Source organism: Salmo trutta, chromosome 20 (assembly GCF_901001165.1).
Source record: "Salmo trutta chromosome 20, fSalTru1.1, whole genome shotgun sequence".
Taxonomy (NCBI): Eukaryota; Metazoa; Chordata; class Actinopteri; order Salmoniformes; family Salmonidae; genus Salmo; species Salmo trutta.
This window is the reverse complement of record NC_042976.1, coordinates 40,210,915-40,229,267: the sequence shown is the minus strand read 5'-3', so window position 1 is coordinate 40,229,267 and position 18,353 is coordinate 40,210,915. Positions and strand designations below refer to the sequence as shown.

Below are 18,353 nucleotides of genomic sequence, written 5' to 3'. Positions count from 1 at the left end.
GAATAGACAAAATGAGAACACATTCATAGAACAAATATTTCTCTGTTATTTCTCTATATCTATCAGAACTTGAAGAATCGAGACAGAAGTGCCCTCCTTGCTGGTACAAGTTTGCCAACACCTTCCTCATCTGGGACTGTTGTCCGAAGTGGCTGAGGATCAAGAAAATAGTCAAGATGATCGTGATGGACCCGTTTGTAGACCTAGCTATCACCATATGTATTGTTATGAACACAGTGTTCATGGCTATGGAGCATTACCCAATGTCTGGGGAGTTCAACACCATGCTTTATGTGGGAAACCTGGTACGCAGTCACGTCAATTGTTTTTGCCATATCACTTTAAATCGGCCATTTGAAGCACATGACCTGTTAATTACTGTTGTCACTGTTCTTGTGTGTTGTTTTACTCAGGTGTTCACGGGTATTTTCACAGCTGAGATGTGTTTCAAGATTATTGCTTTGGATCCATACATTTATTTTCAGGAAGGCTGGAATATATTTGATGGTATCATTGTCAGTTTGAGCTTGATGGAGCTTGGCTTGGCCAACGTGTCTGGAATGTCTGTCCTCAGATCATTCCGATTGGTAAGAGAATCGACACTCCAGCACTGCATCCAAAATGCTGCATGTTCAGTCAATAATCACTGTTATAAAAGTAGACTGTCAACATATTGGAATAGAAATGAATATTAATCCCATTCTTATCTTTGTATCCAGCTGAGAGTATTCAAACTGGCTAAGTCTTGGCCCACACTGAACATGCTGATCAAGATCATTGGTAACTCAGTGGGGGCCTTGGGTAATCTCACCCTCGTACTGGCCATCATCGTCTTCATCTTCGCCGTGGTGGGCATGCAGCTTTTTGGGAAGAGCTACAGAGACAGTGTGTGTAAGATCTCTACAGACTGCACACTGCCCCGGTGGCACATGCATGACTTCTTCCACTCCTTCCTGATTGTGTTCCGGGTGCTGTGTGGGGAGTGGATCGAGACCATGTGGGACTGTATGGAGGTGGCTGGTCAGAGCATGTGTCTCATCGTCTTCCTGATGGTCATGGTCATCGGGAACCTAGTGGTACATTTTCAGCTCTACTGTATCTCTGTATGACTGTTAACAACACTGTTAATCCACCGTCAATCAATTACAGTAACTTTAAACCATCAGTTGTGTGTGTGTGCGTGTGTGCGTGCGTGTGTGTGTGTGTGTGTGTGGCAGGTCCTGAATCTGTTCCTGGCCTTGCTGCTGAGCTCGTTCAGTGCTGATAACCTGGCGGCCACGGATGATGACAGCGAGATGAACAATCTGACGGTGGCCATAGGCCGCATCCACCAGGGCATCGCCTTCGTCAAGGCCTTGGTACGTCGCTCTTTCCAAAGCATCTGTCTGAGGAAGAAGAAGAGGAGCCTGAACGAGGACAAGACCCTGGATGACCTCCACAAAACCATGGGGACCAACTGGAACTCCAACCACACCACAGTGGAGATCATGAAAGACCCTGAATACATAAAGGATGGCAATGGCGCCACCAGTGGGTTGGGAGTGGGGGTGGGCAGCAATGCAGCAGGGAAGTACATAATGAATGACAACACTGACTATATGCCGTTCATCCACAACGCCAGCCTGACCGTCACGGTGCCTATCGCTGTGGGAGAGTCGGACCTCAACACTGAGGACTTCAGCAGCGATTCCTCGGACATAGAAGAAAGCAAAGAGGTGAGCATGATTCTATGTGGAACAATGTGGAAGTAGTTCACAGTCTGAGATTCTTGTACATAGTTTGAAATCAAGTGATGATCTAGGTTAAGGATTTGAAAAATAGACAGCGATGTTATGAGCTTTAAAAATGGACAGTGATGTTATGCAAATCTGCTTGTTTGCTGTTGTTTGTCCACGTTATCTAACATAATTACATTACTATCACTCATTAGATATTATTGCACTGATGTAGTATCTGAAAATCAGAGGAGGCTGGTGGGGGGGAGACCATAGGAGGACGGACACATTGGAATGTAAAAAATAGAAAGGAGTCAAACATGTGGTTCCCATTCAATACCATTCCATTCATTCCATTCCAGCCATTACAATGAGCCCATCCTCCTATAGCTCCTCCCACCAGCCTCCTCTGCTGCAAATTGTGACAGCCAGAGCCAGGTGATGGTCAAATGTAATCATAGTGTGCTTGTTTGGCACATTAGAGCTTACAAAGAGGGGATTTCTGGCCTGCCACACGCTGTTCACTCACTGGGGTGTTAATCAATTGTAGGTTAGGGAGGTAGAACAGCTGCAGTGACTCACATGTACCAGGAAGCTAACATAAACACTCTCAGGGCTGTATTTTAACAAACCTAACGCAATGGTGAGTCTTAGCGCTGGTGGTATAGTTTTGGGGGGATATCAGAAATATTTTTGGCTGTTTTCACAACTGGAATTAGTAGTAGCTAACGGTGGAGCGAAAGGGTTGGGTTTTGATGAATAAACAAGTTGTAGGTGTGTCAAGGCTTGAACCCTAACTGGCCAATCAGAATGTGCTCCATGGCTAAATATGTGGTTACTTCAAGATGTGTTTTTATGGTCTTTTATGTATTGCGTTGTCATCAACTCCAATTCCAATGTTAGTCCGCTATTGCCTAATTTGTTAAATACTCTACGGAAACAAAATAACAAAATGTATATAGGCCTAGCCCATCTTTGCTACGTGTTTGCAGTCCACATTGTAAGAAGCCCAATTGCATGGCTTCGACATGGAAATATATTGTTCAATTGCATTATGTCTGCCATGTCTGAGCCATGGAATTACCAAAAGTTGTCAAGAAACAATATTAAATTCACTATTGATAAGGCTTCAAAAGAGAGTCAATAATTCTATCAAATTCTAATAAGACAAAATAACAACTAGTTTTAAATACTGTAGGTTATGTCTAAATACAGTGACAGGCACCATAATTGCTCCCCGTGTGCATATAATATTAAGGCAACTCAGACAATGGAGGCTTTTACGCACATCCAAACTTTCCACAGAATCTGGACAAAGAACCAATATAAAGAGAATGTCCACTGACCGTTATGCTGCTCCCAAACATAATGCTTTATAAACATTCACACTTCTCCAGAAATAGCAGACGGCTCCTAAATTCAAATCAAATCAAATGTATTTATATAGCCCTTCTTACATCAGCTGATATCTCAAAGTGCTGTACAGAAACCCAGCCTAAAAACCCAAACAGCAAGCAATGCAGGTGTAGAAGCACGGTGGCTAGGAAAAACTCCCTAGAAAGGCCAAAACCTAGGAAGAAACCTAGAGAGGAACCAGGCTATGAGGGGTGGCCAGTCCTCTTCTGGCTGTGCTGGGTGGAGATTATAACAGCACATGGCCTAGATGTTCAAATGTTCATAAATGACCAGCATGGTCAAATAATACTAATCATAGTAGTTGTCGAGGGTGCAACAAGTCAGTAACACAAGAGTAAGTGTCAGTTGGCTTTTTCATAGCCAATCTTTGAGAGTATCTCTACCGCTCCTGCTGTCTCTAGAGAGTTGAAAACAGCAGGGCTGGGACAGGTAGCACGTCCGGTGAATAGGTCAGGGTTCCAGCAGGTCTGGGACAGCAGGTCTGGGACAGGTAGCACGTCCGGTGAACAGGTCAGGGTTCCATAGCTGCAGGCAGAACAGTTGGAACTGGAGCAGCAGCACGGCCAGGTGAACTGGGGACAGCAAGGAGTCATCAAGCCAGGTAGTCATGAGGCATGGTCCTAGGGCTCGGGTCCTCCGAGAGAGAGAAAGAAAGAAAGAGAGAATTAGAGAGAGCATATTTAAATTCACACAGGACACCGGAAAAGACAAGAGAAATACTCCAGATGTGACAGACTGACCTTAGCCCCCCGACACATAAACTACTGCAGCATAAATACTGGAGGCTGAGACAGGAGGGGTCAGGAGACACTGTGGCCCCATCCGATGAAACCCCCGGACAGGGCCAAACAGGTAGGATATAACCCCACCCAATTTGCCAAAGCACAGCCTCCACATCACTGGAGGGATATCTCCAACCACCAACATACCATCCCAGGACAAGGCCGAGTATAGCCCACAAAGATCTCCGCCACGGCACAGCCCAAGGGGGGCGCCAACCCAGACAGGAAGACCACGTCAGTGACTCAACCCACTCAAGTGACGCACCCCTCCCATGGACGGCATGGAAGAACACCAGTAAGCCAGTGACTCAGCCCCCGAAATAGGGTTAGAGGCAGAGAATCCCAGTGGAAAGAGGGGAAACCGGCCAGGCAGAGACAGCAAGGGCGGTTCGTTGCTCCAGCCTTTCCGTTCACCTTCACACCCCTGGGCCAGACTACACTTAATCATAGGACCTACTGAAGAGATGTGTCTTCAGTAAAGACTTAAAGGTTGAGACTGAGTCTGCGTCTCTCACATGGGTAGGCAGACTATTCCATAAAAATGGAGCTCTATAGGAGAAAGCCCTGCCTCCAGCTGTTTGCTTAGAAATTCTAGGAACAATTAGGATGCCTGCGTCTTGTGAGCGTAGCGGAAGTGTAGGTAAGTACGGCAGGACCAAATCAGAAAGATAGGTAGGAGCAAGCCCATGTAATGCTTTGTAGGTTAGTAGTAAACCTTGAAATCAGCCCTTGCCTTAACAGGAAGCCAGTGTAGGGAGGCTAGCACTGGAGTAATATGATAAATTTTTTGGGTTCTAGTCAGGATTCTAGCAGCCGTATTTAGCACTAACTGAAGTTTATTTAGTGCTTTATCCGGGGAGCCGGAAAGTAGAGCATTGCAGTAGTCCAACCTAGAAGTAACAAAGGCATGGATTAATTTTTGTGCGTCATTTTTGGACAGAAAGTTTCAGATTTTTTTCAATGTTACGTAGATGGAAAAAAGCTGTCCTTGAAACAGTCTTGATATGTTCTTCAAAAGAGAGATTGCATTGGATGTGAGCTGGACGTTCACCATAAAGCCAGGATGGGGAATTCAAAATTGTTATTTGTTACATGCGCCAAATTAGTTTTTAATCAAATTAAACAAAAAACCAGATGTCCAGTTTTTTTTCAAACAACAATAGTTGTAAATAGCTTGAGGTCAGAAGCGTGACATCATAAAATCGACAGGATAAAAAAGACAATGCATTGCTGTTGAACCAGCTTTCGCTATAGCCTACACTCTTAGAAAAAAGGTTCCCAAAAGGGGTTTTCGGTTGTCCCCGTAGGAGAACCCTTTTTGATTCCAGGTAGAACCCTTTTTGGGTTCCATGTAGAACGCTCTGTGGAAAGGGATGCATATGGAACCCAAAAGGGTTTTACCTGGAACCAAAGGGGTTCTTTCTGGAACCAAAAAGAGTCCTTCAAAGGGTTCTTCTATGGGGACAGCCGAAGAACTCTTTTAGGTTCTAGATAGCACCTTTTTTTCTAAGAATGTATAGGCCTAGGTTAAGGGTAGCCTATTGAAGGCTTGGTTTTTAATCATATGAAATGGAAAACAAGCAATTGTTATAGGAAAATAAATACAAGGGTCACCAGCATTATCTGATCTCTCGTTGCACGAAGGGCATATGGCCCAAAACGCGAGCTGGCTAAAATATTCTAGGCCTACACAATACATAGATTAAAAGGTGATGTCCGCTCACTGTTTTACTGCTCCCAAACTTGATCTTTTAATAAAGCTTTGATGATTAAGATGTATTTCAAAGCAGTCTCACGAGCCAAACCCTTTAGAGATAGGTTGTGCTTCCATGCCATTACGAACCGCAATAACGCTAAGACCTGTTTTTTTCTGGGTCTTACATCTCTCGATATGCACTGCATGAAATTATCCCTTTTTATCCTGGGGACATAAACACTTAGTCCCTCCAAGACCCTTATCACAGTTCTAGATCATTTACAGTATTGATGTCAAAGACAGACATGTAAGTCGGGGTCATTTCGCAGATCTCATGTTAGGCTTGGGCCATTAGTGATTACTTTGACATGTTCCTGTAAGACTCCGATGACTCTACGCCTTTTAGTTTGACTGTCTGGCAAAATGGAGCCAGAGACAAATAGAATATGAATGAGTGGACGAAGACCGATTCAGATATTGGCTGAGGTGTGGTCCTCTATGGATACATTTGCTGTTTCAGATAAGTAGAATGTTCCATTGCCGTGGTCATGCTGGTGCACTTAACCCACGCTACATGGCAAGCCGAGTATGAGCATGTGACATTATGGATCCTTATACCACAACCCTTTAATGAGGAGAGGCCACAGAGACAAGAGAATCCTCGTCTTCCGATGCCATTATGTGCCATTTAAATCGGGGGTGTTCTGCGGCTACATCCTCTTCTTTAGGGAGCTTTATTTGCATTGAGTTGTAAAAAGGCCCATTTCAGCTCTCACTCTCCCCCAGAACATGGTGCAAATTGAGTGCCAACTGTCAATTAGTATCTATGGTAACATTGCAGTCGTAAAATGTCACTGTGTTACAGTTTTATTTTGCTGATGTTGTTGTACTGTGCTGTTTGTGTTGTTATGGTACTGTAATTACTGTTTCTCGTTTAACAATAATGACTGTTGGAAATTTGGTGAGCTTGTAAATGTGCTTTTTGAGATGTTAATATGTGACTAACTTGCTTTGCTTCCGTACAAGGTAGCATGTGGTACAGTAACTTACCACACTTAACCCCATTTGTTATTGCAGCTGTTTCACAGACGCTCTCAAGGTTTTCAATGAGAGGAGACTTGTAAGACCACTTTATTGTACATAACACTAACCATGGAGGTTGCCTATTCCATTTGCCAAAAAAGAACAACCTTTTTATTAGATTGATCATCTTTGTTTGTTTCTGCTTGATCATACTTTACTCCCTACTTCATTTGTATATACGTTCAGCAGCCGTTCTGATGCTGCCAACCCTGATATTTTTAAGGCTTCTTTGCAATGCTTTCTTTTTTTTTAATGAATGAGCAACACCACCATTTTCATCCACAGATCAACCCATTATTATTATTAGTTTTGTCCCTTTAGTTTGGTTTCGTTTTGGGGGATGTATTGTTCAGCAGCCAGAGATCACCTGGAACTTTACAAATTTGACTTATGTGCTGTAGAGTAATGGAAATTGAAGGTCAAAATTTATTGGAGGAATGGTTCACAGCCCAAGCATTTACTATGGCATTTTCATTTGGCAAATATGATCCATAATTGAATGATAATTGGTGATTACAAATGCTTGTTTTTAAGAGGACCATCATTATTTCAATCAGCTGGGTTTCCAAAATGAATGTTGTTGCTAGTAGGCATACCGTTATTAATGATAGTGCAGGTAAGAATACAGGACATAGTACACTCAGAAAAAAAAGAGTTACAAAAGGGTTATTTGGCTGTCCCCATAGAAGAACCCTTTTTGGTTCTAGGTATGCCAAAAGGGTTCTACCTGGAACCGAAATAAGTAAGTTCAAGTCCAAAAGAGGTGCAACTTCTTGAGCTACTAACAGATAGTAGAGTATACTGTATGTGGAAATGACAAGATATCCTAGTGCCTACAATAGTACCTAAATTGAAGGTCAAACATCTGGATGATTGCAGTAGCTTAGTCAAACGAAGTATTCCCAGCGCATATATCATCGTAGCATGCTTACATCATTCACCATTCTGCATTAGCTGGGTTCCATGACAGCTCAGTGCTACTGTACTCTCCAGAAAGGCATTAACGCAAGTCTGCTCTCAGTTCAAGGCTGTTGGAAGACACACCTAGTAGAAAGATACAAAGTGCTTGAGGAGAGACGTTGAATAAGCTTAATTATTGGAAAAACTGGCACATCTTTGAATATTGCCGACAGTATTAGATGCTTGACATCATTGCACGGGGAGGATGCTATTCCTTGCAATCCAGCACACCTCTCCTAAAAGCATGACCTATTGGTCACATCCACATGGTTAGCTGATGTTAGTCCTCTAGTTCTTACACTGTATTTGGAAATGTTCTAAGCGCTGAGTTTTCTATTTTATTTTTCTATGAATTGTTTCCCCAGTATGATCACATTACTCTCTCAAGTTATCTTGTCTCGGGTGTTTAATGCGCGATCAGGTGGTTCTAATCTGACACTAGCCTGGAATGCGGACTCCTTAATGCCTGTCTTGGTTAAAGTGCACGACACTGTTATATCTGCTGTTAAGCTAATGCAGGCTACCCTCTTTTTGAAATGACTAAGGCTTGTCTACTGCTTAGCAACTGGACATATGTGTTTTCATGTCAATGAGGAAAATGTGTAGGGGAAAAGACCAGTTTGTTTGGATCAAAAAGTCCTGGACATGAAAATAATGGAGCACACATGTTCTATAATTTAGATCACAGGCTTGGTTCAAACATACACTTTTAGAGAACGCATGCCATATGACTAAAGTGAAATCATTTTTACCTACAGCACTTTATTAAGATACAAAAATATATTTCAATAGTGCTTATGCATGTGTTAGCCTGCAATTTGACTTTCCAAACTATACGTGTCTCATCTTCTATGTCTGTAGGTAATTTTGATTGATTCTGCATGAAATGATATACAACTCTAGACAAAGAGACAGACCCTGTGAGCTTACATATGGCAGTACCTTTGCATCACTGGGTGACCCATTGTAATGAGGCTCAGTATGTCAGCTCCCGGGAAGATGCTAGTGTCCCAGGCCCTGTCATGGGTGTGCTCTGCTAATGTTGCTCTGGCTTGACTCCCCTTGCAGCAGCTATCTGAAGACCATCCGATGAGCTCCTCAGAGGGCAGTACAGTGGACATTAGGCCCCCAGGTGAGGGAGCGGGCTCAGTGGACATGGAGCCTGAGGAGTCCATGGAACCTGAAGGCTGCTTCACTGATGGTGAGAGATACAATAGTCTAGGTCTCAGGATGTGGGTATCGTCTTTTGCGAACAGCTTCAGGCATTACAAGCTGGAACCCAGAAATAGAATGGATAAGATCAGAAACTAGAAACACAAGACACACATATTTGGGAAAGTAAGTTGAATTGTAACATCTGTCCCAATTAACCTACATGTTGTCTGCTTTCAGGATGTGTCCGCAGATTCCAGTGCTGCCAAGTGAACGATGATGAGGCCAAGTGGAAGATGTGGTGGACTTTGAGAAAAACCTGTTTTAGGATAGTGGAGCACAACTGGTTCGAAAGCTTTATCATCTTCATGATCCTGCTCAGCAGTGGAGCGCTGGTAAGTGGGGAAGTAATGATTCGGGGAAGGATCTAAGAGTATGACAGAGGGGGCTGGCAAATTCTCTGACCCTTATGAGAAACTACAAAGGAGTAGAAATGCAGTACCACATGCAGCTGCTCTGTGGTTCAACGGGCTCAGTATTGTGTAATTGACAATTCTGTGATCCCTTGACACAGAAATAACTGGCAACAGATCTGATGAGGCAGCAGCTACTATTCTAGTGTGTGAGATTACTGTGGTGTATAGGACGGGATCATCTGATTTGAGTGTGTTTACATCAAGGCATTTGAGGACATCTACATCGAGAAGAGGAAGACTATTAAGACTGTGTTGGAGTTTGCAGACAAAGTCTTCACCTACATCTTCATCCTGGAGATGTTGCTGAAGTGGGTGGCCTATGGATTCGCTAAATACTTCACCAACGCTTGGTGCTGGCTGGACTTCCTCATTGTCGACGTAGGTCTTCTTTTAAAACGACCTTTTCACTTGCACAAAATATATGTAGTCTGGCAATGTTCACAATTAGCTTGTTTTGAGACATTGCCTTGACGTTTCAGTGTAGAAATGCTTCCTGGTTTAAAACATATGTTTGAGGCCCAGGAGAAAGCCTGTGCCAGCCAGTCCTTCGTCTCTTCTCATGGCGTCATTGTGTTTACAGGTGTCTCTTGTCAGCCTTGTGGCCAACGCCCTGGGCTACGCTGAGCTGAGTGCCATCAAGTCCCTGAGGACTCTACGAGCACTGAGGCCACTGAGAGCGCTGTCCCGCTTTGAGGGCATGAGGGTAAGAGTCATCAGACCAGAGCCCTGTCCTGTTGCTTCACCGTGCAAATCATCACAGCCTTTTACCAGCGTGACATCAGCGCCCTGCATGGGCACAGAGCCCTGTAGTCAAACTAAGGTCCACTGCAACCCAACAGCTGGAGAATGTAAAGTTCACTCACTCCATGCATGTATATTTAGAGTTACCTTTCCTCTCCTATTCCTCCTTTTCCAGCTATATGTGTTTTCAGCAGGGTTGGGGTCAATTCCATTTGAATTCCAGTCAATTCAGAAAGTTAATCAAACTCCAATTCCAAATTTGTCTCATTTAAAAAGCATTGAAGAGAATTGGAATTTCAGTGTACTTACTGATTGACTGGAATCGACCCCAACCCTGGTTTTCAGGATGAGAGTTTCCATCAGTCCCACTGGCAGGCCATGTGCACTCATCAGAGGATGTCAGCGTTATTGAAAACGAATCAATAAGACGCGGAAAACGCATTCACTTTACTTAAACAAAATGTAAACAAACGGAAGTCTTGGAGGCTACTGCACTGAAGTATCTTAAAAATGTATGGGACTCTCACTGGAATGCATATTTTATGGTGCAATACAAGCTCTAGCCAGGGGTTTGGATGCTTAGGTCATATGTGCAGGATGGGTGTCGACTGCTATAATCAATGTAGCTATTATCGATCAGATTCTTGCATGTTGTGGTTGGCTAGATTTCCACCTGTACCGTGACGACGGTCTCTCCTCACGTGGTTGTCACTGAAATCTCCCATCTGTATGACTGACTTCTCATTGCTTCACTGGCTCTATATTGATGTTCTCTGAAACGGTACTGTGTTTGGATGTTGCTTGCTGCGGGGGACTGCCTTTAATGTGAACACTATTTATGTGTTTTGTATTTTTATTTACAGTAAACAAATTATGTGACTTCGTCCTGCCTCTACAAGGTTTTTTCTGTTTCGTTTTTCCCCCACTGTAGCCTGAATGTAATTCACTAAAACGTAAACATAGCCTACAGTATCTCCTTTACAGATACATTCCCCCTCTTCTCCTTATTCTTTCCTTTGCTTCTCACCGTGCTGTTGTCATTGTTGTTAATAAGCTGTGGTGTTAGTGATTCTTGTGTTGAGTTTTGACTGACGTGTACACTGCCATTTAAACACTTTACTCATGTGTTTTCCTATTTTCACCATCACCAAAGTCAACAAGTAGCCCACAGTATTTCTCGTCAGTTCTGAAAATGATCATCATTACCCAATGAGATATCGTCTATGCTCCTATATCTGAGACTGAGGCCGTGTGTGAATCCTTACAGGTGGTGGTCAACGCTCTGCTCGGAGCCATCCCCTCCATCTTCAATGTGCTGCTGGTCTGCCTCATCTTCTGGCTCATCTTCAGTATCATGGGCGTCAACCTGTTTGCAGGGAAATACTACCATTGTGTCAACATCACCACACAGGAGCGCTTCAAAGTTAGAGACGTAGCTAACAAGACAGAATGTTTGGCTTTGGAAGGTGCCTACTGGAAGAATGTCAAGATCAACTTTGATAATGTGGGAGCAGGCTATCTGGCACTGTTACAAGTGGTGAGCTGCTCTCTCTCATATCACCAGAAATATTTTATTGACAGAGAGTGGACCTATGTCAAAGGTTTTGTACCAATTCCGTGTGGGCAGATGAGTTGTGTGAGGGCGACGTCCTTCTGAACTAGTGTCTTAACTACTAAGTAATAACATTTTCCTTACTTTCTCTGAGGCTACATTCAAAGGCTGGATGGACATCATGTATGCAGCTGTGGACTCTCGCAATGTAAGTATTTTCAGGAATACCTTTCACAAGGTATTTCAGACTAATGGCTGATTGTGTTTGCACATTTTCAATTTATATATCATAGTGTTGTTGTTTGTATGATGTTGTTAATTAAGTGACAATACCTGAGAAGTTGGTGTTTGGATGATATATTGGCACGGGTGTTGTTAGGCACGGGATGAAGTCGAGTGTCGGCAAACCGTGCCAATACCAAAGACCGGCTTTGAGGGCGTTATCACTTTTATACAACGGGTTACCAACATATTAAAATAATGATTGACATATTTTCATTAAAAAATCGTTATTTTGATAAATGTATTCAAACAATTTAATCCTTCCACAAGATATAGTCCCGACACAAATCTAGGGTTGCTACCCAAGCCGGCTGGACGTTCGTTCTATCGGTTCGGTTGCTAGAGACGTGACCCAGTTGTTCAGTCTTTTTGTTCTGTATCTAAGGACATGACCCAGTCGTTCGTTCTAAATGGTCCATTGCATACTGGCTGGCAACATTCTTATCCCTTGCTTACTAGCTAGCCAACTACGGCTAACTTACAGTCGCTTCAAAAATTGCAGCCAGAATAACAACAAAGTATCTGCATTTGCATTTGATTAAGCTGTTTTCTAGAGACATTTATTTGGATACATCTATAACAATGATCTAATGAGGCACGATTTTACCTGGCATAGAAAATATTCTCACTCGTCAGGACACTGTTGTTCAGAGGAGCTCGCCAACAACACAGCTAACACAATCACTTCAAACTGAAGCTGGAAAGACTAGCTGCGATTCTTTTTGTCTGACCTTTTTTCAATTGACATGTCTTTGTACAGTGTATCCGGAAAGTAGTCAGACGCCTTGACATTTTCCACATTTTGTTACGTTACAGCCTTATTCAAAAATTGATAAAATTGTTTTGTTTTTCCCTCATCAATCTACACACAATACCCCATAATGACAAAGCAAAAACAGGTTTTTATAAATTCTTGCAAATGTATACAAAAATTAAATCTGAAATATCACATTTACGTAAGTTTTCAGACCCTTTACTCAGTAATTTGTTGATGAACCTTTGGCAGCGATTAAAGGCTCAAGTCTTCTTGGATATGATGCTACAAGCTTGGATGGAAAGCGTTGCTGCACAGCTATTTTCAGGTCTCTCCAGAGATGTTTGATCGAGTTCGTCCGGGCTCTGGCTGGGCCCCTCAAGGACATTCAGAGACTTGTCCCGAAGCCACTCCTGCGTTGTCTTGGCTGGCTGTGTGCTTAGGGTCGTTGTCCTGTTGGAAGGTGAACCTTCACCCCAGTCTGAGGTCCTGAGTGCTCTGGAGCAGGTTTTCATCAAGGATCTCTCTGTACTTTGCTCCGTTCATGATGCCAGGTTTCCTCAAGACGTGACGCTTGGCATTCAGGCCAAACAGTTTAATTTTGGTTTTATCAGACCAGAGAATCTTGTTTCTCATGGTCTGAGAGTCATTTAGGTGCCTTTTGGCAAACTCCAAATGGGCTGTCATGTGTCTTTTACTGAGGATTGGCTTCCGTCTGGCCACTCTACCATAAAGGCCTTATTGGTGGAGTGCTGCAGAGATGGTTGTCCTTCTGGAAGGTTCTCCCATCTCCCCAGAGGAACTCTGGAGCTCTGTCAGAGTGATCATCAGGTTCCTGGTCACCTTCTTTACCAAGGCCCTTCTCCCCCAATTGATCATTTTGGCTTGGCGGCCAGGTCTAGGAAGAGTCTTGGTGGTACCAAAATTCCATTTAAGAATGTATTGAAAGTTCTTGGGGACCTGAGCTTAATTTCGAATCTCATAGCAAAGGTTCTGAATACTTATGTAAATAAGGTATTTCTGTTGTTTATTTTTAATAAACTTGCAAAGATTTCTAAAAACCTGTTTTCACTTTGTCATTATGGGGTATTGTGTGTAGATTAATGAGGATTTGTTTTATTTCATCAATTTTAGAATAAGGCTGTAACATAACAAAATGTGGAAAAAGTAAAGTGGTCTGAATACGTTCTGAATGCACTGTATTTATTCATAAAAATGATACCTGCTGATTCATGATTTCGACTGGCTGAGAAACGCTGCCTGCCTGTCTGTCTCGTCCCGGCTCCCAACACATTCATTACTATGGGGCAGCTGGAGATAGAATTTGAATATTGAAACAATGTTGCAAATGTCGGAGAGACAGACAACAAGGTTTATTCAAAGCTCTGCTGTTGAAAATGAAATGTTAGCCTAAAAGGAAGGTGAGATAATGTCTAGATGCTTTTTATAGTGGAGATCAAGTTTATAAATTGCCTGGCTGGGCTGATGAGACAGTGGATTGCGCAGTCAAATGGAACAGAGTAAATAGGCATTTTAACGTCATAGATTTAGCCAGTGGTAACTTGTGGAATAGACACCGGGTGGATTACGGTTTTAACCAATCAGCATTATGGATTAGACCCACCCATTGTATAATGTATGGTAATACTATGCTATTCTATTACAGTTGGAAGATCAACCCGTCTATGAAGTTAATCTGTACATGTATATGTACTTTGTGGTATTCATCATATTTGGATCCTTCTTTACACTCAACCTCTTCATTGGTGTTATTATAGACAACTTCAATCAGCAAAAGAAAAAGATAAGTATTTCATGTTGTAGTAATCAGGCAATGATACATGCATACATTTTCTCTGATTTAAGGTATTGATGATTTTCTCCCCTCAATAATGGACTAGAAATGTATAAGAGCTGTAGGAATTTAACTAGTTTTGTCTTGCCTCTTTACTTTGGAGGTCAAGACATCTTCATGACAGAGGAACAGAAGAAATACTACAATGCTATGAAGAAGCTTGGCTCAAAGAAACCCCAAAAGCCTATCCCTAGGCCAGCGGTAAGGTCATGCAGCCAGGCCTGAAAGCCATACAAAGTATACGATGCGTATTTTTCTGCACCTCGAAGACGTATGGTATGTACTAATGGTCTAGTTACTTTAGACAGAAACGAAAGTTGGGAGGTTGGTCGGGGAGGATGGGTGGATGTATACCATCTGGCAATCCAAAGGTTGCATGTTTAAGTTGCGTCGGGGACAAGTGTAGCATTTTAGCTTCCCTGCCTCCTGACCCTTTTCCTAAGCTTAATCACATTTTTCTCACCTTTTACATTTTTCTCCTAATCTTTGTCGTTTTAGTTCTCGTAACCTTATACGTAAATTATCCTAACATTTGTCGTTAGCTCTTCCAACTATCACATTTCAGGTAAGACCCAAATGCAGACTGTGTTGAAGTAACAATGTGTATTACAGCAACAGGGGGTCAATAATCTCAATAATCAACAGGGGGTCCATTATCTCAACAGGGGTCAATAATCCAGAGTAGTGGCAAAGGCACAGGACGGCAGGCAGGCTCAGGGTCAGGTCAGGCAGAGGTCGGTAATCCAGAGTAGGGGCAAAAGCACAGGACGGCAGGCAGGGTCAGGGGCAGGCTGTGTGGTCAGGCAGGCGAGCTCAGAGACAGGACAGGCAAAGGTCAAAACCAGGAGAGTGAGAAAAAGCGAGACTGGGGAAAAGCAGGAGCTGAGACAAAACGCTGGTTGACTTGACAAACAAGACAAATTGGAAACAGACAAACAGAGAACACAGGTATAAGTACCCAGGGGATAATGGGGAAAATGGGCGACACCTGGAGGGAGGTGGAGACAAGCACAAGGACAGGTGAAACAGATCAAGGCGTGACACCAACCACCAATGTAAATTCTCCCCGAAATGCTCCTTTGTTGTTACAGCGCAACAAGTAAACCTGGTTTTCAGAGAAAGATGTATAATGCTATAAGTCCTCCAAGTGATTGATAAGTTCATTCAATTAGTATGCTATTGTACGACCGGGTAAGACGTATGATACTATACATCTTATAATTTGTATGATATTGTACGACCACTATTTCATTAATCATATAAGCTAACATAACATAATATATCATACCAAATGAAGGGAACAAATGAACACCAAATCCTATGAACTGCCCTGAGAACAGGTTGGGTCATACCACTCTTTAACTTGTTCATTGTTTCGTGAACCTCTATATCTACTTCCTGGTTTCTCAAAATGCTTCTTTCTTATGTTTCCTCCAGAACAAGTTTCAAGGATATGTCTTTGATTTCATTACAAAGCAAGCCTTCGACATTGTCATCATGATTCTTATATGCCTTAATATGGTCACCATGATGGTGGAGACGGACGAGCAGACAGACGACATGGATGAAATTCTCTACAAGATCAACCTGGTGTTTATTGTCATGTTTACCGGAGAGTGTATTCTGAAGATGTTCTCACTCCGCCAATACTACTTCACCATTGGGTGGAATGTATTTGACTTCATTGTTGTTATCCTGTCGATAATTGGTAAGATTTTTCACCTATTGTTCATAATTGTAATACTGCAATTTGACAGTCTGCTTTGGGGATTATTATGTGTAATTATTCTCTGTCCTTTCAGGTATGTTTCTGTCTGAACTGATAGAGAAGTACTTTGTTTCACCAACCTTATTCCGAGTCATTCGACTGGCCCGGATTGGTCGCATCCTTCGCCTCATCAAGAGTGCCAAGGGAATCCGTACACTCTTGTTTGCTTTGATGATGTCACTTCCTGCCTTGTTCAATATTGGTCTCCTGCTCTTCTTAGTGATGTTTATCTATGCCATCTTTGGCATGTCGAACTTTGCATACGTCAGGAAGGAGTCTGGGATTGATGACATGTTCAACTTTGAGACATTTGGCAACAGCATGATTTGCCTGTTCCAGATCACCACGTCAGCTGGCTGGGACGGCCTGCTGGCACCCATCCTAAACAAGAGAGAGCCAGACTGTGACAGCCGTAAAGAGCACCCAGGCAGCAAGTACAAGGGGGGAGACTGTGGGAACCCCCCTGTAGCCATTATCTTCTTTGTGAGCTACATCATAATCTGTTTCCTCATTGTGGTCAACATGTACATTGCTGTCATCCTGGAGAACTTCAGTGTGGCCACTGAGGAGAGCGCTGAGCCCCTGAGCGAGGATGACTTTGAGATGTTCTACGAGGTCTGGGAGAAGTTTGATGCACGGGCCACCCAGTTCATGGAGTATGAGAAGCTGTCTGACTTCGCTGATGCCTTGGACCCCCCGCTACGCATCTCTAAGCCCAACAAGATCCAGTTGATCTACATGGATTTGCCCATGGTGAGTGGGGAGCGCATCCACTGCCTGGACATCCTGTTTGCCTTCACCAAGCGCGTCCTGGGTGAGGGCGAAGGCTTGGACATCCTCCGGGGTCAAATGGAGGAGCGCTTTATGGCCTCCAACCCCTCCAAGGTGTCCTACGAACCCATCACCACCACGCTACGCCGCAAACAAGAAGACATGTCTGCGCTGGTAATTCAGAGAGCTTTCAGACGATATCTGCTCAGACGTATTGTTAAACGGGCCTCTGCCATGTACAAAGAGAAGATGCTCCTTGATAAAGAGGTTCTCGTCATAGACAAATTTAACGAGATCTCTACTTCAGACAGAACTGACATGACACCCTCCACAGCCTCTCCCCCATCATATGACAGTGTCACAAAACCAGAGAAAAACAAATATGAAAAAGACAAGAGAGAGAAGGAGGTGAAGAAGAAAAAGAAGTGAATGGATGTTGGGAAGATGCAACGTAGACGTTTCATTTCGTGACAAATTGTTTACAGCCTTTGATGGTGACTAATGTGTCAAGTGGACCTTCTTCTTTGGTGTGGATATCTATGCCAAACTGACTATGCTTACTTGAGTCTAAATGTAAGGTTGGTGTCTAAAATGAGGTAGTGACTCACATTCTTAGGCTGTAGGGTGACCCATTGTTCAGATAAATATTTCCGTGGGGACAAAAACAAATAGCTGCCCGCTGACAGGTAGAAAAATTTGTTATGGGTGTTGTTCCGATCGGAAACATTTAGTTATGTTGTGCCCTGTAACTTCTCTTGCAGCCAGTACTACCAAGGCTGCATGCAGTGTCTTGCATTATAACTGCAATATGATTTACTGCCATATGATTTACTAACTTATTTTTCTTACGGAATCTTGTTTTTAATCATAGGTTGATTGTGTGACTATATTTTTTCTAAAGAGTTTTTTTTCTGCAAAAAGAGGGGTTTCATTTATTGCTTTAAAGGTAGTCTTGTTCACTTTAAATGTTCATACGACTTGACTACTCATGGCGACCATTATTGCTGCAGTGCAGTTAGGGGGATTACTGCAGTTCAATCTAAATGTAGACCTGCATGAAGGCACTAAAAAGTTTTTCATACTCTGATGAATCGGCAACATTATTACATGTTTACTCACACTATTACAAATCAACGAGAAAATATTTCTCCAGAGCATACAGTCCAAATACCATTACCACCAATTATTATCTACCATCAGTTTCAGAACAATAACATGGGCTATAATGCCTAACCTTATCTAGTAGCACATACTTGGTTTTCCTGCTTTCATTCATCAGAATCTACAGTACGATACAGAATACATGAATCTTTACAGCTGGTTAACAGAGTTGATACCCATAGTATTCAT

General features: G+C 42.8%; 1 protein-coding gene across 2 annotated transcripts in view; it reads left to right on the top strand.

Annotated features, from left to right (window-relative positions):
• The window catches only part of scn1laa (sodium channel, voltage-gated, type I-like, alpha), a 43,537-nt gene extending 25,404 nt beyond the window's left edge, over positions 1-18,133 (top strand). For both annotated transcript variants that reach the window (XM_029703280.1, XM_029703282.1), the window contains 14 exons: positions 67-305; positions 414-587; positions 720-1,076; positions 1,218-1,715; positions 8,721-8,853; positions 9,045-9,199; positions 9,485-9,658; positions 9,861-9,983; positions 11,289-11,558; positions 11,728-11,781; positions 14,276-14,413; positions 14,561-14,665; positions 15,902-16,172; positions 16,267-18,133. In XM_029703280.1, the coding sequence (XP_029559140.1) occupies positions 67-305; positions 414-587; positions 720-1,076; positions 1,218-1,715; positions 8,721-8,853; positions 9,045-9,199; positions 9,485-9,658; positions 9,861-9,983; positions 11,289-11,558; positions 11,728-11,781; positions 14,276-14,413; positions 14,561-14,665; positions 15,902-16,172; positions 16,267-17,432 (3,857 nt within the window). In that variant the 3' untranslated portion in view covers positions 17,433-18,133. The remainder of the gene's footprint in view (positions 1-66; positions 306-413; positions 588-719; positions 1,077-1,217; positions 1,716-8,720; positions 8,854-9,044; positions 9,200-9,484; positions 9,659-9,860; positions 9,984-11,288; positions 11,559-11,727; positions 11,782-14,275; positions 14,414-14,560; positions 14,666-15,901; positions 16,173-16,266) is intronic.
• The last annotated feature ends 220 nt before the right edge of the window (positions 18,134-18,353 follow it).